The sequence below is a fragment of the Triturus cristatus genome, chromosome 3_1 (assembly GCF_964204655.1).
Source record: "Triturus cristatus chromosome 3_1, aTriCri1.1, whole genome shotgun sequence".
NCBI classification, from domain to species: Eukaryota; Metazoa; Chordata; class Amphibia; order Caudata; family Salamandridae; genus Triturus; species Triturus cristatus.
The window spans coordinates 495,560,966-495,586,611 of record NC_140583.1 but is presented as its reverse complement, the minus strand read 5'-3'; the positions used below and the strand labels follow the sequence as shown (position 1 = coordinate 495,586,611).

At 44.4% G+C, this 25,646-nt stretch overlaps 1 protein-coding gene across 1 annotated transcript in view; it reads left to right on the top strand.

Moving 5' to 3' along the window:
* LOC146860464 (ras and EF-hand domain-containing protein-like) overlaps window positions 1–22,159 on the top strand; it is a 222,550-nt gene extending 200,391 nt beyond the window's left edge. Inside the window, exons 15-17 of the mRNA XM_085644353.1 lie at window positions 1,352–1,465; window positions 17,229–17,305; window positions 21,217–22,159. Of these exons, the coding sequence (XP_085500479.1) occupies window positions 1,352–1,465; window positions 17,229–17,305; window positions 21,217–21,322 (297 nt within the window). The 3' untranslated portion in view covers window positions 21,323–22,159. The remainder of the gene's footprint in view (window positions 1–1,351; window positions 1,466–17,228; window positions 17,306–21,216) is intronic.
* Window positions 22,160–25,646: the final 3,487 nt, after the last annotated feature.

Genomic DNA, 25,646 nt, shown 5'->3' with positions numbered 1-25,646 from the left:
GCTGACCCCGGAGCATGGGAGCTCAGACTTCTTGTGCAGATTCTCCATCCTCTGGCTAGGTGGTTCCTAGCTTTTCTCTGCTACACCACCAAGCATATCTTGAGACCTGTGCCCGCTCTCTAGCTGCTGCTGTCTTAAGATGTTTTCGACAATTTAAGCTGTTTCAGAGAGCGGCTGCTGCACTGCTGTAGTGCGTGGATTTAAGAGGCAGAGTATTATATGCTTTTTGGCTTTCATTCCGGTCTTCACTTCTACCCTGGCTACCGCGTTGGCTTGCTTTTGGTGTCTTCCCATTATGCTATGTAATTATACATTTCTACTCCCTTGAAAGTCCCAGGCTTGCAAACTGCCTGCAGATTTCTCACTCCACCTCCGCTAAACCACTATAGGCAACACCAAATCGCCAGGTCCTATTCTCTACTCTTCCCTCTAGACTCCCCTGCCCCAGCTTCTTCACGAAATCTGTCTTCCGGTGAAACCATCTTTTAATACTCCTGCAGCTCTTATCCAGGTGCGGGTCTCCGCTGCTGCGCTACTCAGATTGTCTTAATTGCCAGATTTCACGAGGCATAGAAATGGAACCTGGAGCAGCTTGCCTCATAGAAGGCTCTTACCGGTCATGGCTGATTGCTAGCGATTGTTCCCCGTCCTCTGCCGCGCGCTGCCTCAGCCTCGCTTTTTCCAGCCTTTTTTTGCTTCACCTCAAGGTCTCCGTAGCCTTTCATCCCAATTACGGTACTGACTGCCAAATGAGAACGCTCGCGGTCCCTGCTGTGGTCTGTCTCCTAATTACTTCCGTTGACCTCAGCACTGTACCGTCAACGCATTAATGGGGGGCACGAAGGGACTTTGATTTCAAAACAGCGTTCTGCATTCAGCGTTCAGCCGCGATCGCCATTCCTCTCGCCACTGTGGACTTCCTTCAGGTGGGTGGGGCCTCGGTCACCTCGACTACAGAGAGGCAGAGACCTCCATAGCTTCCCCACAAAATACTAAGCATTACCGATGTTCTTTGTAGGATGCAGTTTAAGTCCCAGCTTAGGATGGGGCTTAAATGAAGTGTGGGTACTGTAAGTTCTTCAGACTGGAGAAGAATTGGCTCCCTTTTGGAAACTATCCGGAATCTTGTAAAGAAGGTATTCTGTAGTCCTTTAAAGTATTTTACATCCACACAGATAAATGCTAGAGTACTCTAATTTTTTTTATTTAAAGAAAATAAACTAGTGTAGGTTCTTGACCCCTACGCATCTGTTCTTTGAGAGCATTAATGTCTAGTAATGACTTTCAAGTCTGTGCCAGATTTGTTTTTATGCCCGAGTGGTTTGTATATTTAATATTTCTCATGTTTTAGAGTTCCACTGATAAACCTATTCCGCTCATGGTTATCGGCAACAAGATTGATCTTCGAGAAGAAATGCCAGAATCTGTTAGCATCCACACTTCAGATGGGGAGAAACTAGCACGGGTGAGTCAGCAAATGTGAATTAGAACTGAGCCCATGTGTGTTTTAGACATACAAGGGGGGAAACTCACATGCACTATGATCCTATTTGCAGCTCTGAGCATTAATTCTGATGTTTATATATTTGTTTGGTGTCTGAAACCCAGAATAACCACCTCAGAGCATCTTTTGCATGGATGGATTGAGCAGATGGCAAACTCACTAATATAGTTTAAATCTACCAAAGGAGTAAGCCATCTGATGATTGACTGTTGAAATGTGTGGCCAAAAAACAAGGCGATTAGAATCCGTTCTACGAGAGCCAAGATTGACTGATTCCTAATAACTGAGGTGGGACTGTTAGCCAACCAAGCAACACCTTTTTTCGCAGCTTCCATGACAGAATCTGTACTCATTCTTTCCGTGTACACCAACATCACTCATTTAAAGTACACTCTCTGCAAGTCTTCACAAGCAAGCTAGAGAGCAGGATCAGATAGAAAGTAGGCGCAACACAACATAACTGCAGCTCCTGGATGCAGACCTGAGGGTAACCTGGGCGGTCCCATGTGGTGCCTTTTAGTGGTTTTATTGTGACATAATCTGGAAGCAAACTCATTGTGAATAAAACATGATGATTGAAAGAATAAGCAGCGCATTTTTAATGATGCAAGAGCTGCCTCATTTCAGAAATATGACCTTGAATTGTTACAGATCACCTCAATAGAAGCAACACCAATGGTTAGTGCTGCAAGTGAACTGGGTAGTGGAGCAGGGATTCTTGAATCACAATCGTTTGGTGTAATCATCGAACAAAACCCTCCACTGGCCGTGTGGACCTTTGTTAGTTGACGAGGAGAGAAATCTAGGAGCAATCCTTGCAAACATTTCCATAACCGTGAAGACCAATGGGATTCCACAGGAAATAATAGAGTTGTAGTGAGTTTAAAGGGAAATCATTAATCATTAAGAATTTAAGTATCATCATTACAAAGTCAAATGGTCAAAAACCCGATATTTCAGCATGAGATAGAATAAAAAATTAATAACTACAAAAAAATTACAGAATATACAAAGTGTGCCACATGAACAAACCTCCCTTATCTAATTTAAGCATGTATAAGTCAGGAAGGGACATTTGGTTAGGCAAATAAGGTAAGGTGTCAGTTTCAGAAAACCAAGTACAACTCTTTGAGAGAATATGAATGCTCAGGCATAAAGCCCTTGCATTCGGGCAGTGAAGATCGGCATAGCTAAGAAGGGTCTCGTTAGCTCTAAGTCAGAAAGCATCTCTCCTCTCTATTCCTCGGAACACACTATTATTCAACAAGGCAGTTTGCAACAATACAGCTTTTTTTTTTTTTACTCTGGAGCCAATCCTCTTTGTCCAGACTCTGGGGACAGGTAAAATTCCCAATTCTTAGAACAGCACAATGGTCCATGCATGTCTATGCCCTTGACTTGTTACTCTGGACAGACTGTTCGGATGCAGTCTGCTCTTTTCGCGAGCTGCTCTCGTTTCCTGGCACCTTCTTCTTTTGAGGAGAACCTCGTCATCAGCCGTCTAATACGAAACAAACTATTCACTAGGTAGCAAAAGACATCTGGGAAAACTCAGCATCTGCAATGAAAAACTACATAACGTGCAAAACAAGCAGAAATGAAATATGCCATGAAAGGCCTACTCATTTAGACATCAGGAAGATGGTAGTCACGAGAGTATGGTCAACTTTAGGTTGTACTACCTTTTAAACTCTGGTGCTGTTAATAATTATGAGATGTGGTCACCTATTCTAGTTAATATGCACACGGCATTTAACAATGTGAAACAAATTGTGCTGTTAAATGCGTTAATTATGCGAATGTAAAACTGCGCTTTTTCAGTAGTGAACCGGTGTTATGATGTCATTCATTAAATCAGTTTTGGATAACTTTTGATAAACTTTTTTCATAACTTTTTTCATAACGATCCATTCATTTGTGGGTATGGCACATAACCAGCTTCAGCTGCCTGCCAGCTTCTTGCACTCAATATTAATAATGGATTAATAACAGAATAAGGAATTTTGCAAAGGGGCTTGGGCCATTGGTTTGTAGATGTCATTCACATCATGGCTCATCCCACAGTTGGCATACATAGAATGGACTAGCCTCCTTTAGCTGTTGACTATCAGTTTCATTCACATCCTGGGCTAACCTCCAGGACAGCTGTTCAGTGTTTGCAGTGTCACCAGTTTCAATTGTCATTTTGGTGCATTCAGTGAGTCTGCATCAGGAAGAGGCAGGTCGTCTGGTCTTCTGACCTTTGAAAGAGGCTGTCTCCAACCGACACTGCTGAGGGGGGGTGTACAGCGCCCCCAGAGAGCTATTATGTGTTGCATATAGTGAGGCTGGGGACAGCAGCCCCCGCAGATAACTAGTTAAATGGCATGTGTTAAAGATCTAATACTCCAATGAGATGCGCACCCGGAACTGTTATTACATCCCCCAACGACATGGAGCTTATTAAGACAGGGCCATAACTTGCTTGAGTAAATTTGGGTTGGGGGTGGGGGTGGATTCAGATTTCCCAACTATATAAGGATAAAATACATTGTACCACAAGCAGGGTGCTTGAGAGGGTATTAATGGGCAGTAAAAAGGAATGTGAATTTGGAGGGGTGCTAAGTGAGAGAATTCACAATATTTTGGAAAATAACCAACAGTTTTGAGAGCTTTAAGGACAGATGGTGTGTATGCGATTTGTCTGTTTATGTAAAAAGTCCTAGTGAAATCCGACAGACACCTTCCCAAACCCGACTGAAAGCAAATGTACATGAACTAATTACCAGAAAATATATGTTCGAGGCATATGAACTGCAGATTACACACTGTGCATAGATCGCCACCTAGTGTTGGGCCCGGATGTTGCAGTTTTTCTCTTGGAAAGTCTTTGGAAGTCACGAGGTATGTGACTCCTCCTTTGAATCTTATTGCGCATGGGCTTCAGCTCCATCCTTAGATTGTTATTTCCCGCCATCTCCGATCTCCACACTCGACGCGACTCATCATTAGAAGTCTTCGATTCCGGTCGTCGATCTCCAGGAGGTGTGCAACCTCTGCCTCGCCCCAGAACACTAGACACAAGACTGTCCGGCTTGCAAATCCTTCCGGTCGAAGACCATTCGGGACTGAAGGGCGAGGAGAACCATGGCACACTCGTCGACTGCAATCCCCGACATCTTCGGAGAAGGCGTTGATGTTCCCGAGGACCAGCACACCGAAGAGGGCCTAGTCAGCGCCTCCGAAGCTGACGACTCAGATGTCGAGGACATCACTCTGGCACAGAGTGGCGTGAGTACTAATATCGATCCCCACCCCCACCCCCGACGGCATCGAAAAAGGCTTCGGTCACGTCTTCGCCATCGGGCCTAGGCACGACCAAAGACACTACTTCACATACCTCGCTTTCGGGCCCAGTCAAGAAGCCCATCAAGCCTTCTGGCTGCTTGGGCTCGAGCCAGCCTGCCGTCGGTGCCGAGAAACACTCCCCCTGCAACGGCACCAAAAAAGATGGCTTAGTCTTCCTCCTCCACGCCAAGCTCCACACCGGAGCACTCTGCGCCGAAGACGAGCACTAGCTCCTCGGTACCGACACCATCCCCGGAACCGAGCAAAAAATTCAAAGCCCTCGACACCCACACCTCGAAGCCGAAAGTCATCTCGGAACCGAGGAAACAACCAGACCTTTCAAAGCCACACGATTCAAAACAACGAACCGATGCCGACTCCAAGACTAAACTTACCGCTCTGACACCTTCGGCGCCGACAGATCGGCCCCTCACAGAGGAACTATTTCGGCCCGATCCACTACAAAAAACACTTGTCAAAGACCCTAAAACTGAACATTTGATGCTCTGCATCAAAAAGACTCTTGGAGAAGCCTGCCCCAGCTCCACCTCCAAAAAAAGAGACTTTGCTACCTCCCCTTTGAGACTACCCTCACCGCCTCCTCCACCTCCTCATTCCCCCACACCCTCTCCAGATGAGGATGATTGTCTACAACGACACAGGGGACGGACCCCCTCACCAACCCACAGGGGACCCCACTCCTACAGGCTCCCCAGACCCATGGGATGACTACAACATCCCAGACGTCCCTAACATCCCGCAGGACGACCTTTAACCTTCAAGACCACCCCCCCCCCCCGAAAGACACTATGGGGTTTAACCAACTGCTCCATAGGGCTGCACACTACCACGGAGTTGATCTCCATACAGACCCCATGGAGGAGGACTTCCTCCTAAATACATTTGACACTACACACAGGGCCACTTCCATTCTGCCCATGCTTAAAGGGGTTATCAAACACGTGCCAGAAGTCTTTAAAGATCCAGTCAGGGCCAGGGTCATCAACCCACGCATCGAGGTATAAGGCTGCCCCTACAGACCCCACCTACATCAGAGGGCCCGCACCACTAGACTCCCTAGTACTCCACTGCAAGGAAACGTGAAAACTCCCAGGCATCAGGTGAGGCACCACCACCTGATGAGTCCATACTCCTAGACACCTCTGGCAAGCGAACTGCATCCCAGGCTGCCAACATATGGCACATTACAAACACCCAAGTGCTTTTGGCACGATATGACAGGGCACATTATGATGAGCTAGAAGCCATAATGCAACACCTCCCTGACAAAAACAAGAATAGATGTCGCTGACACCGCCTCTAGGGCAAATAACACCAGCGTCGTCCTCCGTAGGCCTGCCTGGCTACGAATTTCGTGTTTCAAACCCGAGGTGCAGGCTTCCATCCTCAACCACCCTTTTGACCAGGAACATCTGTTTGGCCCAAACGTTGACGTTGCCCTTGAGAAAATGAAGGACACCGATACGGCAAAGTCTATGGGAGCCTTACAGTCGCACCTTCCTAGACGCTCCTTTTGCCGTTCTTCTTTTCGAAGCACCTCCGGAGGCTACTCCGACAGCGCCTCCACTTCCTATAAAGCCCCTACACAATCCACCTTCACTAGGGGTTACCAGAGAGGCGGCTACAGGGGTAACCAAGGCAGAGGCAAAACTAACACCGCCCGCTCTGCCTCCACTCCTGCCCAATGACTTCCCTCCACTCCCCCCAGACCATCCCACTCCAGTCGGGGGCAGACTCCACAATTTCCTTCCTGTCTAGTCTACTATCACCTCAGACAAATGGGTAACAAATATTTTGGTCAGGCTGCAGCCTCGAATTAACATTTACCCCCCCCCCCCCAAACATTCCACACAAACGCCCAATGTCACAGGAACATTTGTCACTTCTAAAGCAGGAGGTAATCTCCCTCCTACAAAAGAGTGATATAGAACTAGTTCCTGCCCACCAACAAAATATGGGAGTTTACTCCCTATATTCTCTCATACCAAAAAGGGACGACACTCTTAAGGCCCATCCTGGACCTCAGACCCCTAAATCACTATATACACTTGGACCATTTCCACATGGTCACACTCCAGCAGGTACTTCCCCCTGCTCTCCCAAAACGACTTTCTTGCCACCCTAGACCTCAAGGACGCCTATTTCCACATTCCCGTTCACAAAGCTCACAGAACGTTTCTCAGGTTTGTAGTGGTTTGTCAACACTATCAATTCAAAGTGCTCCCATTCGGAGTCACCACAGCACCGCGAGTGTTTACCAAGTGCCTAGCGGTCGTGGCAGCACACCTGCGAAGACAACACATCCACGTCTTCCCATACCTAGACGACTGGCTAATAAAAGCCAGCTCGTACAACCAGTGTGTACAACACACTCATGCCACTATCCAGCTACTTCGCGAACTGGACTTCACAGTAAACCACACAAAGTCCCATCTGCAACCGTCCCACGTAAAACAATACCTCGGTGCCACCATAGACACCTCAAAATCGCTAGCCTACCCCAGTCCTGCCAGGATAGCAAGCATTCAGGCTCTACGCGCCAAATTTCAGCCGGAACACTCTTCCAGCTCGAGTGTTCATGCAACTTCTAGGAATGATGGCCTCTTGCATATTCATAGTACCTCACGCAAGACTCCAGATGCGTCCTCTCCAAGAGTGCTTAGCGCGCCAATGGAACCAGGCCCAGGGTCAATTGACAGATCTGGTGTTGGTAGACGGTCGTGCCCATCACTCTCTGCAGTGGTGGACCACCAAAAACCTTTCCAAAGGGCGACTGTTCCTGGAACCTGTTCCTCGGATAGTACTGACAGCGGACTCATCGCTCTCCGGCTGGGGAGCTCACCTACTACCTCACACCATGCAGGGCAGGTGGACACCTCAACAAAAGTTACTCCACATCAACCATCTGGAGTTACTAGCCATATTCTTAGCACTAAAGGCTTTTCAAAGGCAGATATCCGGCAAGGCCGTCCTAGTCTGCACGGACAACATGACAGCCATGTACTATATACAAAAACAAGGGGGCAAACTCTCAGCAGCTCTCAGCTAGCACAGATCATATGGAGATGGGCCATACCCAAAACATCTTTCTCCTAGCCCAACATGTCCCAGGAGTCCAACACTATGGCTGATCTGCTGAGCAGACAAACACAACCGATCCACGAGTGGGAACTCCATCCACAAGCTCTTCACCTGTACTTTCAAATGTGGGGGCATCCACAGATAGACCTCTTTGCCACCCACAAACGCCAAATGCCCAAGCTTCCCTGCCAGGTATCCACACCCCTTGTCCAAAGTCAATGCGAAATTGATGAACTGGTCAGACAAATTTGCGTACGCTTTTCTGCCTCTCCCACTCATTCCATTAGTGGTGCGCAAATTACAACACTCCCTTACTCTCATCCTAGTAGCTCCAACTTGGGCCAGACAACCGTGGTACATCACACTGCTGGAACTATCTGTAGTACCGCACCAAAAGTTACACCTTTCTCCACGCCTCTAAACCCAGAACCATGGAGAGATCAGGCACCCGGACCCAGCTCAGCTCAACCTTGCGATCTGGCTCCTGAAATCCTAGAATTCAGTTATCTAAATCTTCCCCCAGACTGTATGAACGTCATTAGAGAAGCTAGACGATCTACCACTAGAGCTTGCTACGCAGCCAAGTGGAAACATTTTGTGGTCTATTGTCACAATAACTTCAATCCCCTAGATGTGTCCATTCAACACATCATAGGCTATTTACTACACCTACAAAGATGCAATCTAGCCAACACGTCTATTAGACTGCACCTTGCAGCCATAGCAGCTTATCTACAAAACAGGCAACATCTATCACTCTTTAGAGTATCTGCCATAAAAGCCTTCATGGAAGGCCTCAAAAGAATAATTCCCCCCAGGGTGCCACCCTCACCAACCTAAAAATCCTTCTCACAAGACTAATGGGGCCTCCCCTTGAACGTCTGCACAAATGTGAACTTCAATTCCTAACATGGAAAACTGCTTTTCTTGTAGCCATCACTTCCCTCAGTCAGTGAGATGCAAGCACTCACCATTCAAGAACCCTTTCTGCAATTGCACCATAACAAGGTTCTCCGCACTTATCCAAAATTCCTCCCTAAAGTAATTTCTCCATTTCACCTAAACCAATCTGTGGAACTACCCGTATTCTTCTCGCAGCCACAGACCATTGCAGAAAGAGCTCCCAACACATTAGATGTCAAACGAGCCTTACTCTGCTACATCAAGAGAACTCAACCCTTTCGTAAGACCAAACAACTGTTTGTGTCTTTCTCACCACCACACAAAGGCAACGCCATCTTCAAATCTGGGATAGCTAGGTGGATTGTTAAATGCATACAGATTTGCTACAACAAAGCAAAATGAACGCTATCTGTTCCCCCCCTAAAGCCCACTCTACACGAAAGATAGGGGCTTCCATGTCATTTTTAGGAACATCCCCTTAGATGATATATGCAAAGCAGCTACATGGTCTACACCGCACACTTTCACTCTACACTATTGTGTAGATGTGCAAACTAAGCAACAAGCTAGTGTGGGCCAGGCTGTACTCAAAACATTGTTTCAAACCACTGCAACAGATACTGGTGGTCGCCGCTAGGAGCGAGTACTGCTATGTAATCTATGCACAGTGTGTAATCTGCAGCTCATATGCCTCGAACGGCAAATGCTACTTACCAGTATGCATCTGTTCTTGGCATGTAGAGCTGCAGATCTACACACGCCCACCCACCTCCCCGGCTACTTTTATCTGTTCCAGTTTCTTATTTAGATACAGCACACATGGGCATCTTCACTGCTTATTACTACGCTCCATTTCCCTGCTGGCGAAAAACAATCTAAGGATGGAGCAGAAGCCCATGCGCAATACGATCCAAAGGAGGAGTCACATACCTCATGACTTCCAAAGACTTTCCAAGAGAAAAACTGCAACATCCGGGCCCAACAACAGATGGCGATCTATGCAGTGTGTAGATCTGCAGCTCTACATGCCAAGAACGGATGCATACTGGTAAGTAGCATTTGCCTTATTAGGGGGTGTAACACCCCAAATACCCCGCCCGCCTCGCCCCTGTTGAAGCCACGCCCCTACATTCAGATGAGGCTGTTCCACATGTTTATCACCTTTCTAATACAGTCCACAGCCGAGCTCCTTTCATTGGGAAAGTTGTGCCCATTCTGCACTTCGGAAGAATCCGAAAGAATGCTGATCTCATTGGTGTCCTGCGGCCGGCGAGGCGCTCCTCGTGAGCTGTCTTGTGTGTTTTATGCTTTTACTGCTGGTTCTAGTTCCCTGTAATGCCCACAATGGTTGGGTCGATGTCCGATACATCCGTGCCTGCATGCCTGCCACCACTGAGCCCCAGGCCCACATCCTGGACCTGCATTAAGAATGGATTCTCATCCTCTGCACAGATACTCCAGTACCAGCAACCACTACACATGCACTCTGACAACTGCCTCTGACCAGTGTCATTGCACCCCCCACCTGGTACATAAACACACCTCCTGTATGTATTTATACAGTGCAAGCACACTCACTCTGTACCAGGCTTCATTCCGCAGAAACACGCATGCTCTACCTCTGCACTCACTCTTTGACTCGAACTTCCACTGCACAGGCGGCCCTCCTCCTCTGTTCCAAACATATATGTGCTCGCTCCACTACAAAGGGGCTCGCTCTACTACACAGGGGCTCGCTCAACTACACAGGGGCACTTGTATCACCTTGGCCACTGAGCTAACAGATATGAACCAGCTGCCCTCGGGTGCAGACACACGTAGCAGCATCCTGCTCTTAAGAGACACACATGATTACCCTTCCACCAATCAATCACCTGTGCCTGGCCTCCAGTACATACATGTGCACCTCCTTCAGTACTGCAGTGTCACCTTCACCTGCCCTCAAACGTCATACAATAGTATCCTCCCGCCTATTGCTCAGACATACATGTACTCGTGCAGGTATTTCACATGCAGACATGTTCATGTACTGCCATAGCACACCTGCCAAGATTTTCTGTTGCACAAGCGCTCCGCCTAGCCGCCTCCCACTGCTCAGCCTGACCTTTACCCTCACCCTTCCTGCACAGACACACCTGTGATAGGCATGGTGCTGCAGGCACACCTACATTCCTCCTTCTACCACTCACGCAGCAGTGACTTTCTCACGTTATTCTTTAACATGCGCTCTCCTGCTGTCTGCCCTTCTTTGCCCTGCAGTTCAGTACATAAGCAACGCCTCCCTCTGGTCTACACCCCGAGCTCTTTACTGCTCAAGGTTTAGAAGTGTCGCCCAGAGTTAAGGAGTACATATACAATGCTGGGATGCGCATTTTCACGAACCGGTATTAATAACATTTAAACTTTATTGATATGAACCCAAAGTCCGAGACAAGTTAGTCCTGCAGCTGTTATCCATTTGGCGATTTAGTTTTTGAGTTTATATCAAATAAAAAATTCCTATTTGTAAGGCGCGAACATATCACCCATTAAGGGTTTCAAGGCGCTGGGGGACGTCGGTAAATTTAAGTGAGCTATTGCCCAGAGTCCCATGATGCTGAGCTGCCACAGCCGATCGAACCGCGAGCTCGGCGCTCCGAAATCAGACGCTCTGGCCGCTGCACCACACCTCTCCCAATATGAATAGTAAACAAACCATACAAAAACATTCCTAGCTTTAATATACTAATGTATACAAGCATCGTGTTTGCATGTTTCCTATTACACTTGTAAGCTCATCAAAGCCACACCCATTGTCTTTGCTAGTGCTTGGTGTGTTAGAAATTGGATGCAACAATCAATTGTTCAAGAAACAGCAATTGGGTTTGATAAAATCAGCATAGAAACGCAATTTTTCTTTTACATAGAAAATATTTTCCTTTAGTAGCTGATTTTCACCCCCAATTACCGATCACTGCTCTAAACCTTGGGTGCCCAAACTTTGGGGGTTCAAAAAACGAAGTATTAAATAACTGTTGTACTCGAGATAACGATGTTTGTGTTATAAAATGTTCTTAGTTAGTAAAATATTTGCATAGTACCAAGTAGTCTGAGGCTTTAGGTTCCCCAGTCTTGAACCAGGAGACAATTAAATAGTATTAGCTTAATTTGTCGATCAGATGTTGCAGCTCTTGTCGTGTTTAAGAAATGAGAACCATATCATCCATATATAACCATGCTAGATATTCGTAACTTAAACTATTTTGAAAAAAATCTGACCATGAATAAAAATGGTGCTCCCAGACAGTCCTGTTTGATCCATCAAAGGTTCGTTACTGGACTATTTCCATTCATGTCTAGCTGATTATTGGTCCGTGTGCCAGAGGGTAATTTTGGTAATTATGAGATTTTCTGATTTCATTTTTTGTCAGTTTTCTCTATAGCCTGTCTCTCTTCACGACCTCAAACTAATAAAGGAGCTAAGTAGAGAGAAATATTGTTTGCTATTTTTCCCTAGTGTAAAGCGATGTTGTGTTGTAGCATATGGCTACAGACCACAACAGCTGTCTGTGGGCAAGCTAATTAGTTCTTTACTACTAATTTGGCCTGGGCGGTGAACTCTGTTCAGTTTGAGTTTTCCATGCTCCGTGCAGCAGGCAGAGTTCAGAAAAACTTAGAGTGGAGTTTTTTTTTCCTCGCTCGTGCTTGCCACTTGTGGTGATATCCTTTGTGATTCTGTGTATGGTCATTGGCATCTCTTCACGGACAAAGTTTCCTTACTGGAGTCCAGGTACCACTTAAGGTCCCTTATAGCTGATGATGGTGACACTTAGAAAATAGTGGGCCATTCCCCCAAGATTGCCAGAGGTTGTCTGTCCATGTTGAGACCTGTATTTTGGGATCTTTGACTTACAGAAGAAATTTAAACTGGAGTCACTGACAGCAAATCCAGTTAGCCCCTGGAGGTTGGTTTGCACAGCAGTAAGAGGCACCCCAACTTTATTCTATAAAACCTCCTGAACTGTTAGGGCTAGAAAGATGCTGCAGCAGTTAGAAAAATCTGGTTAACCTCCTAGTCATCAGGAGTACTCCCGATGCCAGGGGTCAGTGAACAACTGTCTCCTGTTCCCTGTCAGGCTGAGGAAAGTTAACTATAGGGACTTTAACACACAATATGGGTCAACATGATGCAGGCTCAACCTTCTCAAGAATGAAGCTGCTGGAGCAGATCCTCAACCCAGTTGATGTTCTTTAATCCTATTGAGGAGCTAATATGGAGTGACCGTGTGACTCCTGGACAGGCTCAGTTCCTCAGGGTTTCCTCTTGACGGGCCTCTGGTCAGCTGGGCCTTGCAATGGATTTCCCAGGATAATGGTTACTCCTCTGTTCAGGATCAACCCACCTTTTCCCTGATCACAGTAGCCGGGAGACTCCACAATCTTTCTTAGAATCAGACTCAACACAAACCTCTTCACAACCTGTCCCCTTGGGTGAGTAATTCAAACCATGATGTTTCTGATTTATCTGATTCTGCATTGCTTCAGTTCCCTAATTCTAAAGCTGGTTTGTCCTGAGATGGGTCTTGACAGAAATCAGATTGCAGTTACAGGAGTAATCGCCTTGCAGTTGTATTGGCCAGCGAGAGCCAGTCAACAACTCTGGTGTTTCCACAAACGTTTGTACAAGTTTCTCTGTGATGTGTTGTGATAGATGTAGGTCTCACCAGATGGTTTGGAGCTACTGGAGTGAGCCAGCAGACAGATAAAGCTGGGACTCAGCATGACAACCTCAATGAAACCTCCCATGAAAATAGGAACTGGCCTCTACACCAAATAAAATTGTATGTAGTGTACCTTTAATAAACAATTCCCAACTAAGAAATACAAATATAAACATATTTCCTGCATCAGAAAAGAAAAAGCTAGAGAACATCCTCAGTCATTGCATTCCGACAAACGTTGGGCGGTGGTGCAGAGCTTCAGATGGGTGGTCTCAGGTGGCTGAAGATCATTGTACTTGAAAGAGAGGAACCTGGAGTTTTTTGGACAGGTCCAGCACAAGAACTCCCTAGTAACAATAGTTTAAATATATAGGTGTGCAGGTCCTAAGGAGAATAGTGGTGGTCAGGTCTCTGGAATAACCTCCAAATGGAGGAAGTGCCTTCACACACCCTGAAAGGTGTCATGCTTCATTATTTGGGCGTGCTCCTTGTCAGGCCGGCGCTGCAAAACCCGACTGGAACCCGCGAAGGGGCTCTTTGGTAGAGTTCTTTTGATAAAGCCGTTTGAGTGAGGGTATGTGAACTAAAGTGATGAGTGTAGTAAGTGTGATTTAAAATAGGTTTAGGGAGACTCTTATCGAATAAATGTTATTAATGCTTCTCGCTAACGTAAATAAAAATGGTGTACCTCGTATCGTAAGTAATGGTTCTATAGAGCATGCATGCTATTTAGCTTTGGTCAACATGTTTCTTGCCTCATCAGCCCCTAACGGGTCTATTGGCAATTCGTTAGGACCGAGTAAGGATAACTTCCTAATAGTCTTACACTACTGCAGGGCTGGAGCATTCAATTTTTGCAGATTAATCAAGTGGCCAGCCTTGTTATGTCGTACAAGATTGAGTGTCACCTTGTATCGTTGTATTGATGTCGGTCTAAAGCTGATTGGATATTTTCCAGAGCGCATCGCTCACACACGATTCGAAGTGGCGTGGTGAATAGCCCTTCGCCTACTCCGGCTCTCTCTCCCGTGAGAAATGTGCCTAGTACCTCATCTCTTTACTAATCATCACATGGATCCCAGGCCCTACAGTCCTGACTACAGTGATCTCCCGTGAGACAGAGCCTTAGGAACTGCACACCCATACATTTAAACTGAAGATCATTGTAGGCAGGACTGTAGGGCCTGGGATCTATGTGATGATCAGTAAAGAGATGCGGTACTAGGCACATGTAACAGCGGTGTGGCAGGGCAGAGGGGGGAGCCGACAAACGGGATAGGGAAAGTAAAATAAATCTTTAAAAAACGTACCTTGTCGACAATACCGAGAGCGCAAGGTAAGTGGTTTTATTTATTTTACTTTCCCTATCCCGTCTTCTGTTAACTCCCCAACCACCCCGGTTTCCTGTGCCGGCCGCGCCTGGTTACTGGTGGCCGATGAGGCCTGGCTGGGCCCAAGCAAAGCCAAGTCACTGGCAAGCAGTTTGAGGATTAAGAATGGAGGTTTGGATAGAATGGAAAAGATTTGTCTACAAGATGCAGACATCTCCTCAAGGGATGGTCCTATGTCAGTGACAGCAATGAATTCGCTTCTTTAGTGAATGGATGGTATCCCCTTTGGCAGTAAGTTAGGGTTTCTTTATAGTCCTCTTAATGAAATAATAAAGTTCTTCCAGTAAGTGTCAGTATGGTGCAAGCTACAAATTCATAGCAACATGCTCTGGCTGCTCGGGATGGCTGAGTAAATCTCTGCATGTCAAGGGAGGTCTTAGCCCTTCAGGCCTCTGGCAGTAGCACATTGAAAGGTGATTTCAGCCCGCGGTGGCTCCTCTGTAATGGTGGAGGAGCGTCGCCCCAATGCTCGAGCCAGCAGATGAAAAATAAAATGACAAACTATTTTATTATCATTTTATTTTTCACTGACTGAGACAAGTCTGCCGAGTCTAGGGAGTGCGGGCCATCCTCTATGGGCAGTAGACAGGAGGGGGAGTGGTGGGCACTATTTCTCCACCTGGCTGTGCAACAGTTAGGTTAGAGAAATCTAATTGCACATGTCTGTTTGTCCGGCTGTCTTAGGATGGCCAAACGGACATGCGCAATTCGATACCTCCAACCAAACTGTGTTGCACAGCTAGGTGGAGAAAAGGCTCAGACTCCCTATGCCTGAGTGAGAGTCACACCAGCCCACTCAGTCCAATCCTGGGTGCTTCTCTCATGCCGGTTAATAAATAGTATGAGAGCAGTGTCTTGATTGGGTGGGATGTCTGGGAGCCTGTGCAACTGTGCAGAAAACATCTGCTCATGCAAGAAGCTGTGGAAATTTGAAGGAGCACCACTGCAGCAGGGAAGTACCTTTTTTGATTTCCCCTGCGCTGTCCCACTATTGGCAGCAGCTGCCACTGGTTACAGCACAATATATGGAAACACCCTTTTCTAGGTATGGTGGTCTTGCCATAGATCTCTATATCCTCCTGCTATTCCTCATGGATGCCATTCTTGAGTACTAACCAATGCCTATGGGCAGAGTAGTTTAGACCAATGTGCACGTGTTGCTTTTCAAAGTGTCAATCAGGGGCATTTTGACTTGGCATCTGAGCTGATCCTGCATCAAGGCTTGGATCACTAAAGATGTGTCCCTGGGGAACTTCCTTGCTGGGTAGGTGAATTTCCTCCAGGTTCCTTCTGGAATGCAAGAAGATTTGAGTTTATCAGGAGCTTCAGAATTTCCTCCTTAGTGTGTCCAGTGCCAGAGGGGTCTGTTTTAGTTAGTTTGGCCCTTTGGTATGCCAGAGCGGAGAGATGATGGAGACTTGGCCTATCGGCTTGTATGTGAGCTTATATTTGCTTTGGGGCTCGATTCCTTGCCCCTGCTAAACCAAGGAGTGAAACTATTTTAGGCTCCCAACCTGTGCTGGTGGCGTAAAGGCCCTTCACTGCGCAATCCTGTGTGAGCTTAGCCTGTACGTTTGAGCAGTTAGAGCAACCTGAGTATACAAGCATTGGAAATTGCAAATCCCAGCTGCCACAATACCTCCGATCTCACCACTGTTTCCCTGCTCTGACTGGAGCCATAAGAGCCTGCGAAAGCTAGCTCTGTCCCTGGCCTCCATGAGAGCATAACACCGCGCCGCCACACTCCCATTGGTCTCCCCTGCCTGGAAAGGGTCTGCAAGGGACCCTGGCCAGACAGACCTGATGCCCCAGAAGCTGTGTCTGCTCAGAGCAGTCTTTTATTATATATTGAGTTTGAGCATACACTGATCCTAGTGATTGATGTCAGACTGTTGTTGCCATCCCGCCAGATGGGTGCTCATGTTTGTGATATGCACCCTGTTGTACTTTTGTATTACAGGAGCCTTTTCACCAATTAACTGCTTTCTAAGCAAAAAACACACACCACTGATATTTGTTTTTAACTTTTTGCACATATAAACGTATACACATAACCTGCATCTTTTCATTGAAAATAGCAGTTCCATAACGCTTATCACCCCCATGACGCCTGTTTGGAAGGCACATAATTATATTTACAATTAATTTTCATTAGAAAGATTAAGAGCATTTTGTATCTCAGACCTATGTGGTTACTTGCATTACAGTTTAAGGCCGAACAGTAATAACATTGTGAGACGCCCCTCCGTGGTGAGAGATAACAAGGTGGCTAATGGTTTCCGTTGTGTACATGTTCCTCAGGCCTACAGCTCGCTCTTCTGTGAGACCAGTGCCAAGGAGGGAACCAATGTGGTGGAAGCGGTTCTGCATCTTGCCAGGTAAACTTCACATTGCATGTGCATAGGAAGTCATTACGAAATCTTACATCGCTTAAATTAGATTAATGTCAATATACTACCAATTACTTCAGTAGTATTGAAATCTTGAAGAAAATAAGAAGCAGGTATGTGTGGTTTGACTTGCATTGTGTACGTGTGTGTGTGTGTATATGTATGTGTATATGTATGTGTATATGTATGTGTATATGTATGTGTATATGTATGTGTATATGTATGTGTATATGTATGTGTATATGTATATATGTATATATGTATATATATATATATATATATATATATATATATATATATATATATATATATATACATACATGTGGGTTTACTGGAAAAAGAAAAGATTAAAGTAACGTAGTTAGGAGAATGTTCAGTAACAAAGTAACGTTCTAAACTCTAAAAACTACAGAAATTCACAAGTTATAGGTATTGCAAGTAACTATAACTCATGCTCCAATTCAACTATAGCTCGCGTTCCCACACATGTTGCAGTGATATTATCAATGATGTCATGAACTATGTAATATGTGGGGTAATTAGCAGTGCATGTCAAGGGAGAGCATTTTAGTTAAATTAGATCACAAGTTGTACTTACTTGAGATAACTAACTAGTACATTTCTGTGTTTTTTAGAGTTAAAAACATTGTTACTGAACACCGATAGCTGGTTATTTTGTTTGAGTCAAATTTCTCTCAAATGCCCACCACTCGTGCTATGACTTTACTTCCCTGTCCCAGTCAGGCTTCAAAGTTCTGAAAAAGGCATTCCCTCAAATTAGCAGAGACATCTCTGATGTTCTTGACAAACTGGCAAGTAGGAGAAACTGTAGGTGAAAGCAACACAACTAATCCCCTGAGTGCAAAGAGAACATAATCTTCTAATGTAAGGTTTTAATAATCCTTCTGGAAATCTCTGGATTTACATGCACCTTTACAGATGGGTATATAGGGGCTGAGGTGGAAGTGAATTACAAGGAGCGGACTTAGTCCATGGTGAGAGACAACCACTTTGAAAAGCTTCTGAGCCTGTAGCAGCTGCTGCCAATACAAAGTAGTGGGGCAGCGTGGGGGTAAATATTTTTTTTTAAAAGACTTGCCTATGGCTGCCGGCTTTCTCAGTGCTAGTCTGTTCCCGAAATTTCATGGGCCAGTACAGGCTCTCAAGACTCCCCACCCAAACCAGAAGCTGCTCTTATGCTATTACCCAGCATGAAAGTACTCCAGGATTGGTCTGAGTGGCCTGGTTAGGTGCTCACTAAGGTGCGGAGAGCCTGTGCCTAATCTCCACCCGGCTGTGCAACACAGCTGTGTTGGAAAAATAGAAGTGCGCATGTCGGTTTGGCTGTCCCAAGACAGACGGCCAAACCGACCTGCGCCTTTACAGTGCCCACCACCACTCCTTCCTCCAGTCCTTGCTGCTGTCAATCTAGGAATGCCTGGATCTGCCCTGCCCTATACTCTGATCAATTCACCCAGTGAAAAATAAAATTATAATAAAATTGTTTTATTATCATTGTATTTTTTATCTGCTTGCGCAGTGGGGCGATGCTACTCCATAATTACGGAGAAGCTGCCGCTGGGGGCGAGAGGTTTGGAATCCCTGGTCCATAACTAAGTAAAAGGACCTGTGTGCCATGAGTAAAGTTTTTCTGAAATACACATCGGGCAACACTGTTTGCACCAATGTCATTGGTGTTAAAAGATGGTAATTTGTAGTCCTCATATAGAAATAAAAGTGGAGGGGGAGAATTAACCTTTACTTCTAAAATCTCCAGTACCCTTGCCTAGCCCACTTTCTTTCTGGAAGTTAATAGACTTGAGCAAGATGCAGGAAATCTCACACCTAGGAGGCTAACCAAGCAAATTGATATATTTAAGAAATAAAGGCTACCTTGACTGATCATACACCAGCAGGAAAAAAAGGTGCCAAGTAGTCAAAAAGCCACCTTTAAACTGAGTAAAGACCACATCATTTGTGGGTATGAAAAGGATATACCCATCAAGTGATAAGCCCAATAAGTTGTCATGGCATCCTGGAGGAAAAGAGGGGGCCAAAGCGAAACCTGCTTTTGGGTAGTGGCTAACCAAGTTCCTTGCCATGCCCCTTGGTTGCATTCCATTGTGTGCATCTGATAGGATCCTTAATATGCTTTCATGGTCCTTTTAGCGAAACACTTTAGTCTTGAACGCTAATCAACAACAAAGACTATAAATAAATAAAACTCAATGAAGCATAATGCACAAGTAGTTTGAATCTAACATCTGAATTCAGAATAATAAATCATATAAAAGCAAAGCAGCAGTCAGTCTTGAACCTATATCTTCATTAATCGCATACAACTTACTTAACCATTATTCTATGCTATGTGTAGCTGCTCAAACATAATCCTATAAGGTGTGTACCAAGGTTCCCAAAGATCAATGTAGCTAAAGCCACAACATCTAAATGGTTAAGAAAACATACTAGTAAAATAGAACAGATTGTATCAAACGTAATCATATCTTACCAAAGATGTATAGGTAAATGAGAAATCATGCAAAGTATAGCAAAGCCATTCTCATAGAACACTATCGGCATAGCATTTTCTTTGGTCTACACAATAATGCACACTTAATTCCGCAGATTTCCAGCACAGGAATATGCATGAAAAAGGCATTCAAATCTGCATTAGATTATACAAGAGGATTCCATCACCATCCTAGAACAAGCTTCTTACAAGCATGCTTCTGACTGACAGCCCAAGGCCCTGCATGTGCATTCCTGGGCATGTCACTGGTGTTCTACAAATCTCAGCAAAAACCAAAGGAAATGATGGACGGAGTGTTGAACATTGCAAGCTTTGTTCGCCATAAGTTGGCAGGGTATGCTCAGACGTGAGTCCCTTGCTCACTTTGCCACTGGATTCAAGCAAGCCTGGCTGAAGACGGCTGAAATGCCAGAAACCGGTCCTAGGAAGCTTGTTTCCGGTCCAGGGAAGACATGGCTTGGCAGTTCGTTCTGGACTGTTCCCATGAGGCACTGGGTCAGACTGATTTGCATATGGCCATGTCAGAACTGGGGTGGCAGAGTGGGCTAAAGAACGGTGATGGATTATACCCAGATCAGTTCACTGGGGGAGGGTGAGTGCTTGCAATGTTCAACACTCCGTCCATCATTTCCTTTGGTTTTTGCTTTGTTCTACAAATCTCACCAAATATCACCAATATTTGACACAATGTTATAATGGTCACCCTTTGCAATAAAAGTAGTCCTTTGCAATCAAATGAACTACCATACTAAGTCTGTAAGGTTTTCTTCAACAAACAGCCACACAAAGAAATAAAATGCAATGCAAGTCGGAATTTGGTTAAGGAGGAAATATGACTATTCGTGAAGCACAAAACAGAATACCTAGCTGTCTAGCAGAATGAAAAATTGAATGTTATTACTGTTATGAAATGTTTACAAATTAAGTGGCTATATCCGCTTATCTAATCCATGGTCACCATGTAAATATATCGCCTATAGGTTTGTCCCTGAAGCAGGGCATAGCTTAGCTAGAGAGTGGTTCTACTAAAGAATAGACACATCACATTGAGAGAGAATCAAATGATTTGCCCGGTCCATCTCCCGTGATATACTGTGTGATGATTTTCAGCACCCTCCAGTGGTTTAAATTTAAATGTTTCATACAGCCCACCAAGAATTATGCAACAAGTGACTTACTGACCACGTCTTATATTGAGCTGATTTATTTAGCCTGTGTTTTTTCAGAGCAATTAGTCTTAATTTGGAAATCCGACTTTTGGCAATAATTGCAACTAATATCAGCTTCTTTGTTGACCTTTTGCATGAAATAACAAAATAATTGAGTGCGTTGGCTAATTTCATGTTGTGATGTGATCTACTCTGTACAGGGAGGTGAAGAAAACTGTGGATTTGAATGAAGAAAACCAAGAAACTATCACCAAACTGAGCATTCCAGACAAGAAAAAGATTCTGCCCAACTGCTGCAATACATAGTTCCTCAGAATGGAAAGGACTACATCAATACTTGCCAGAGTGGTCTACCTGAAAATAAAGTAGTCGATTTTTGGGAAAACCAATCATCTGGAAGCTAGGATGTCTGACACCTTTCCAAGACCTACCTAGCTCAATTCTGTGGTGCCATTTTATCAACTGATTGGTAGACTATCCTCTTCTTTTGACACAATTATCATTGAATGATCAAAGTACCTGGTGATCGCTCCAAAAAAGGACCAGAGAGATCTCTTGGAGTCTTGTGGAGAGCACCGTTAGTGATCAGACTTTGTGTCCACTTCTCGAAGACGACGGCAGTCACCAAACTATTACCTCTTTCTTCACTGCCATCAAACCCAGGAACGAGGCCAATTTCATGGTTTCAATTTCTAAGAGGATTGTTGTACTTTTTAATGACATTGAAGTTTAACATGGTATAGAGAAGGATTCAGGAATACAAACACTTAGCTGCAGTTTTGCAGACAGTGAGAATTATTATACTATTTAATGGAATCCATCTAAAATTGAAGTGGCCTAAGGTCACTATAAAACAGAATTTTAAGACTGATTTACAGATCCCAAGAAACAGTCGGTGCACGTGGCTGAATGTTTTTTGTTTGTATGAGATCAGGAACTCACCAAAGCTTTTTAAATAGTCTGTGCCTGCTGACTCAAACTGGGAAATAGGTGTTACAGAAATGATATTAAAAAAATATATTATTCCAATTATAGTATGCCTAATGAACATTTAAAAGCAGATTTATGGACTCCGTTACACGTTTTTTTTTTTAATAAAAAAGAATTTGTATTTTTTTTAATAAAGTTTTATTTATGACCATATTTTTTGGTGCTTCTGGGTTTGTAATCTTAAAACATCTTTCATTGAAAGACAAGTAGAATGTACAAAATGTTTCAGTTGAAAATATAAAGACACTACTGCCTAGTACGCATCTGTAGCAACGATGTTGCATGGTATCTTTACATGCCCAATTAATTGTACAGGTCTTAGAACCGACATACCACTTTTTACCCTGCATCAAAGCACAATCTTACTTTATGCACATAATTCAAGACGATGACAGGATCTTCCTACAAACAAGCATTGGTGTTGGAAGCCAGGATAAGAATCCTGTTGCGCTTTTGGCAAAGCAGCCAATGTGCTCTCTGTGCAAATTCATAGACTATTTAAAATTAAAGTCTTTGTTCATGGTGCCGAGATAATTTCACAGCCACACGAAAGCCCTTGTGTCAGTGGCCGTTAAGTTCTGTGTAGCAAAACCTGGCAAGCACTAGACTCTTCTAAAACGAGCCCAGCTTTTTAGTCCTATTTGACACATGGCGCATTGCATCAAGCGTGAGACGTGTAAATGTAGTTCGATACGCCCGTGGTTAAGTGTATGAAGCTTAAGACGGCTTCAGTTAACTGAAAGATTCAGCTTAAATGCACAGTATGGAAATCCTTTTCTAGCCACAGGGTCGAGTAATATCTAAATCCAGCCAATTTGAGACTAGGCCCATGCGCTTTCTGACTTTTATTGAGAGAATAAGTACACAGATGTGACAATGTAGTTTAGCTGTTGGAAAGTTGCATTCCAAAGGTAACTGAGATAGACAATATTTTGTCAGCTGAATACGAGCTGTATATCACTATTGCCTTTAAAGTCTAGCGCGGGTCTCTCCTCTGAGACAGACCTGCCATTGGTTTAAGACTTAAGAGTTTTAAAAAAACAACTGTGTACGCTTCAAAACCCTTGTCAACGAAGTCTGCAATTTAATAGAGCAATAGAACAAACCTACTTTCTTTTGACTCTGCCCAACTGATGAGCCTGGGGGTCTGAACTCCTCAATAATCCACTGCATTCACTCCAGCACTGCCTCTTTCATTTAAATACAGGCTTCTTATTGGCAAAGATGAGTTACTCAAAATTGTCCTGGTTGCTAAGATTTCTATTTTTGACACATTACGCTTGTTGTTCTATAGCCATGAAAGTGTTGCAGGTACCACATAGGGGGTGGGTTGAAGTCTGAGAGGAGGTCCATATTCCATTGCGAATCTTCAGCACATAGACATGAAGGTCAAGCAAAAATAGGGTTTGTTATACAGAACGCGCAGCATCTCGGCTATAACCTCCTCTTCTGCCTCCTTTGCCACATCCCGGAGAAGGAAATGGATGAAATCAGAAGAACCAAGTACAACATTGAATGTGAAATTCTAAAGAGTAGCTCCTGACATGATGCGTATTGACCTTCTTGTCAATAGAATGAGCAGGATCCGCTTTAAACTCTTCACAGAACAGAATCCATTTTGTTTTCGAGGAAATCCTCCACAAAACTGTCTGGTTTGTAAATTCTTTGGATCTTTGGTCATAGCATTGCCTAGTCATCCTTGAAGGAAGTGACCCACTTAGGGCCACCCGGGTCACCTCGGACCACCTCTCTGCCTTCTATACTAAATGAAGAGTGGGAGAGACAGTGGAGAATATACACCAATAATTATTTATTATGCACTCAGAGCGGGGCTCCGTCTGCCTAGTCTCGAGAGTGCTACAGAGGGAACAGTAAGCATAAAGATACATTATATGCATTGCATTATCAACTAGTACATGTCCACCGTGGAATTTTCCCAACAGATGTGGGTGAAGAGTGTAAAGACAGAAAAAGGCTCTCCCTCTCGTATCTTGCATGGCTCTGAACACTCAAGGCCGTTCCACCCTGGGCTGCAATCACACCACCAGACAGGTGGGAGAGATTCTCTAACGAGGAGAAATCTATGCACTGTCAGTTACTCATTACAGAAACAAAACTTAGCAAGGGGCATGTCTCGAAATCAAACAGGATTAGTTTTGAATAGTACGTAAAAAGCGCCTGTAGGAGAAAATGGCCTAGCGAATGCTAAATTATACGTGGCATAAAAAAGAGCACCTACGAGCATAATCTAACATCCTAGCTGTTCACAAATGAGAGGGTCCCCATTGATTCTAACCTACTTTTACAGATTGTGCCTGTGTATTCATCTCCAGCTTCTTCTTGGAGAAGTCCATACTGAAAGTTAATGGAAAACATTTGGCGGGTTCACAGTCGCTGACACAATAGCTTTGTGCCACTTAGCTCATCATTTCAGCATTTCTTTGCATGAAAGCATGCAGCGATTGTCAGATTTTTTCCGCAGATTCCGATGCAGGTGTTTTAAATGTTTCTTAGCAAGTTCCTCGACAGCAGCTTATTAATTTATATTAATATTGTCACAATGTTTAGACCACATTATCACTAGTAGTTTGTGGCGGTCGTTTGACCTAGATCAACTGTGGTTTGCCATGATCTGCATCACTCTCGCATTTCCCAGACTGTGAGATGAATGCATACCTTGTTCTGGGGTCTCCATCATATTTCTATATTCAGCCCCAAGATGGCAGATGTTCAAGGACGGCAGCAAAGTCCATTTAGGCAGCTGCCTCCCCTGTCCAAGTGCAAGTCAATACGATACTTATTACTCTTCACCCTCCTTTCGCAGGCCATTGTAGCCAGTTGTCTGGTTTGGATTACCAAACTCATGAATGTAACAAGCATTCCAAGCTTCTGGTTTTGCCAATGCTTGTTTGTAAAGCTTTTCATAATAGTGCATGAGACGCAAACACAAATCTTAAGGTATCTTGAAACTGCATATTTGAGTTAAATAATTTTAAATCTTCTAAGTTGCATAGCTTATTTTTGGACATTTTTGGAACATATTTTAAAAGAATAATTGTATCGTAATTTGAAGGAAAGTGCTTGAAATTTACTTCACACAGGACTCGAAACTGAAGCAAATGCTAGACGTTTTGTGTTCATCAGCAGCCCAATGATTAGAATTATGGGCCTTCAGTCGAGACATCTCCTTTTCAAGCATTCTACATACACCTTTTACCTAAAATGCCAGCTGAGTGCAGCATTTCGCCCTTAAGTGGCATAAATGCTGCCTCTGTGTGCCAAAGCCTGGGCTTTAATTCAACATGTGGAAAACAGTAGGTAATACAACACCAACTAAATGAAATCTGCTCTTTATTCACACCCTGGCAAAAAAATATAACTGCTGCTGTGCTTTAACTGACCAGTCGGGTGGCGAGGAGTGCAACCGTGAGAGAGAGCAAGGGTGGGTATGGGATGGGGCAAAGAGCAAGAAAATAAATATACTTCCATGGAGACCACAAAGAAAATAAATAGTTCCCTGATGTGAGCAGTGGAAGGATTCAAGTAATACAATCAAAAGGATCAAGAAACTATGCTTCAGGGGATGGACAAACAAGAAGTGGAAGGAAAGCCATTGTGTAAGAAGAAAATGAGATTGACA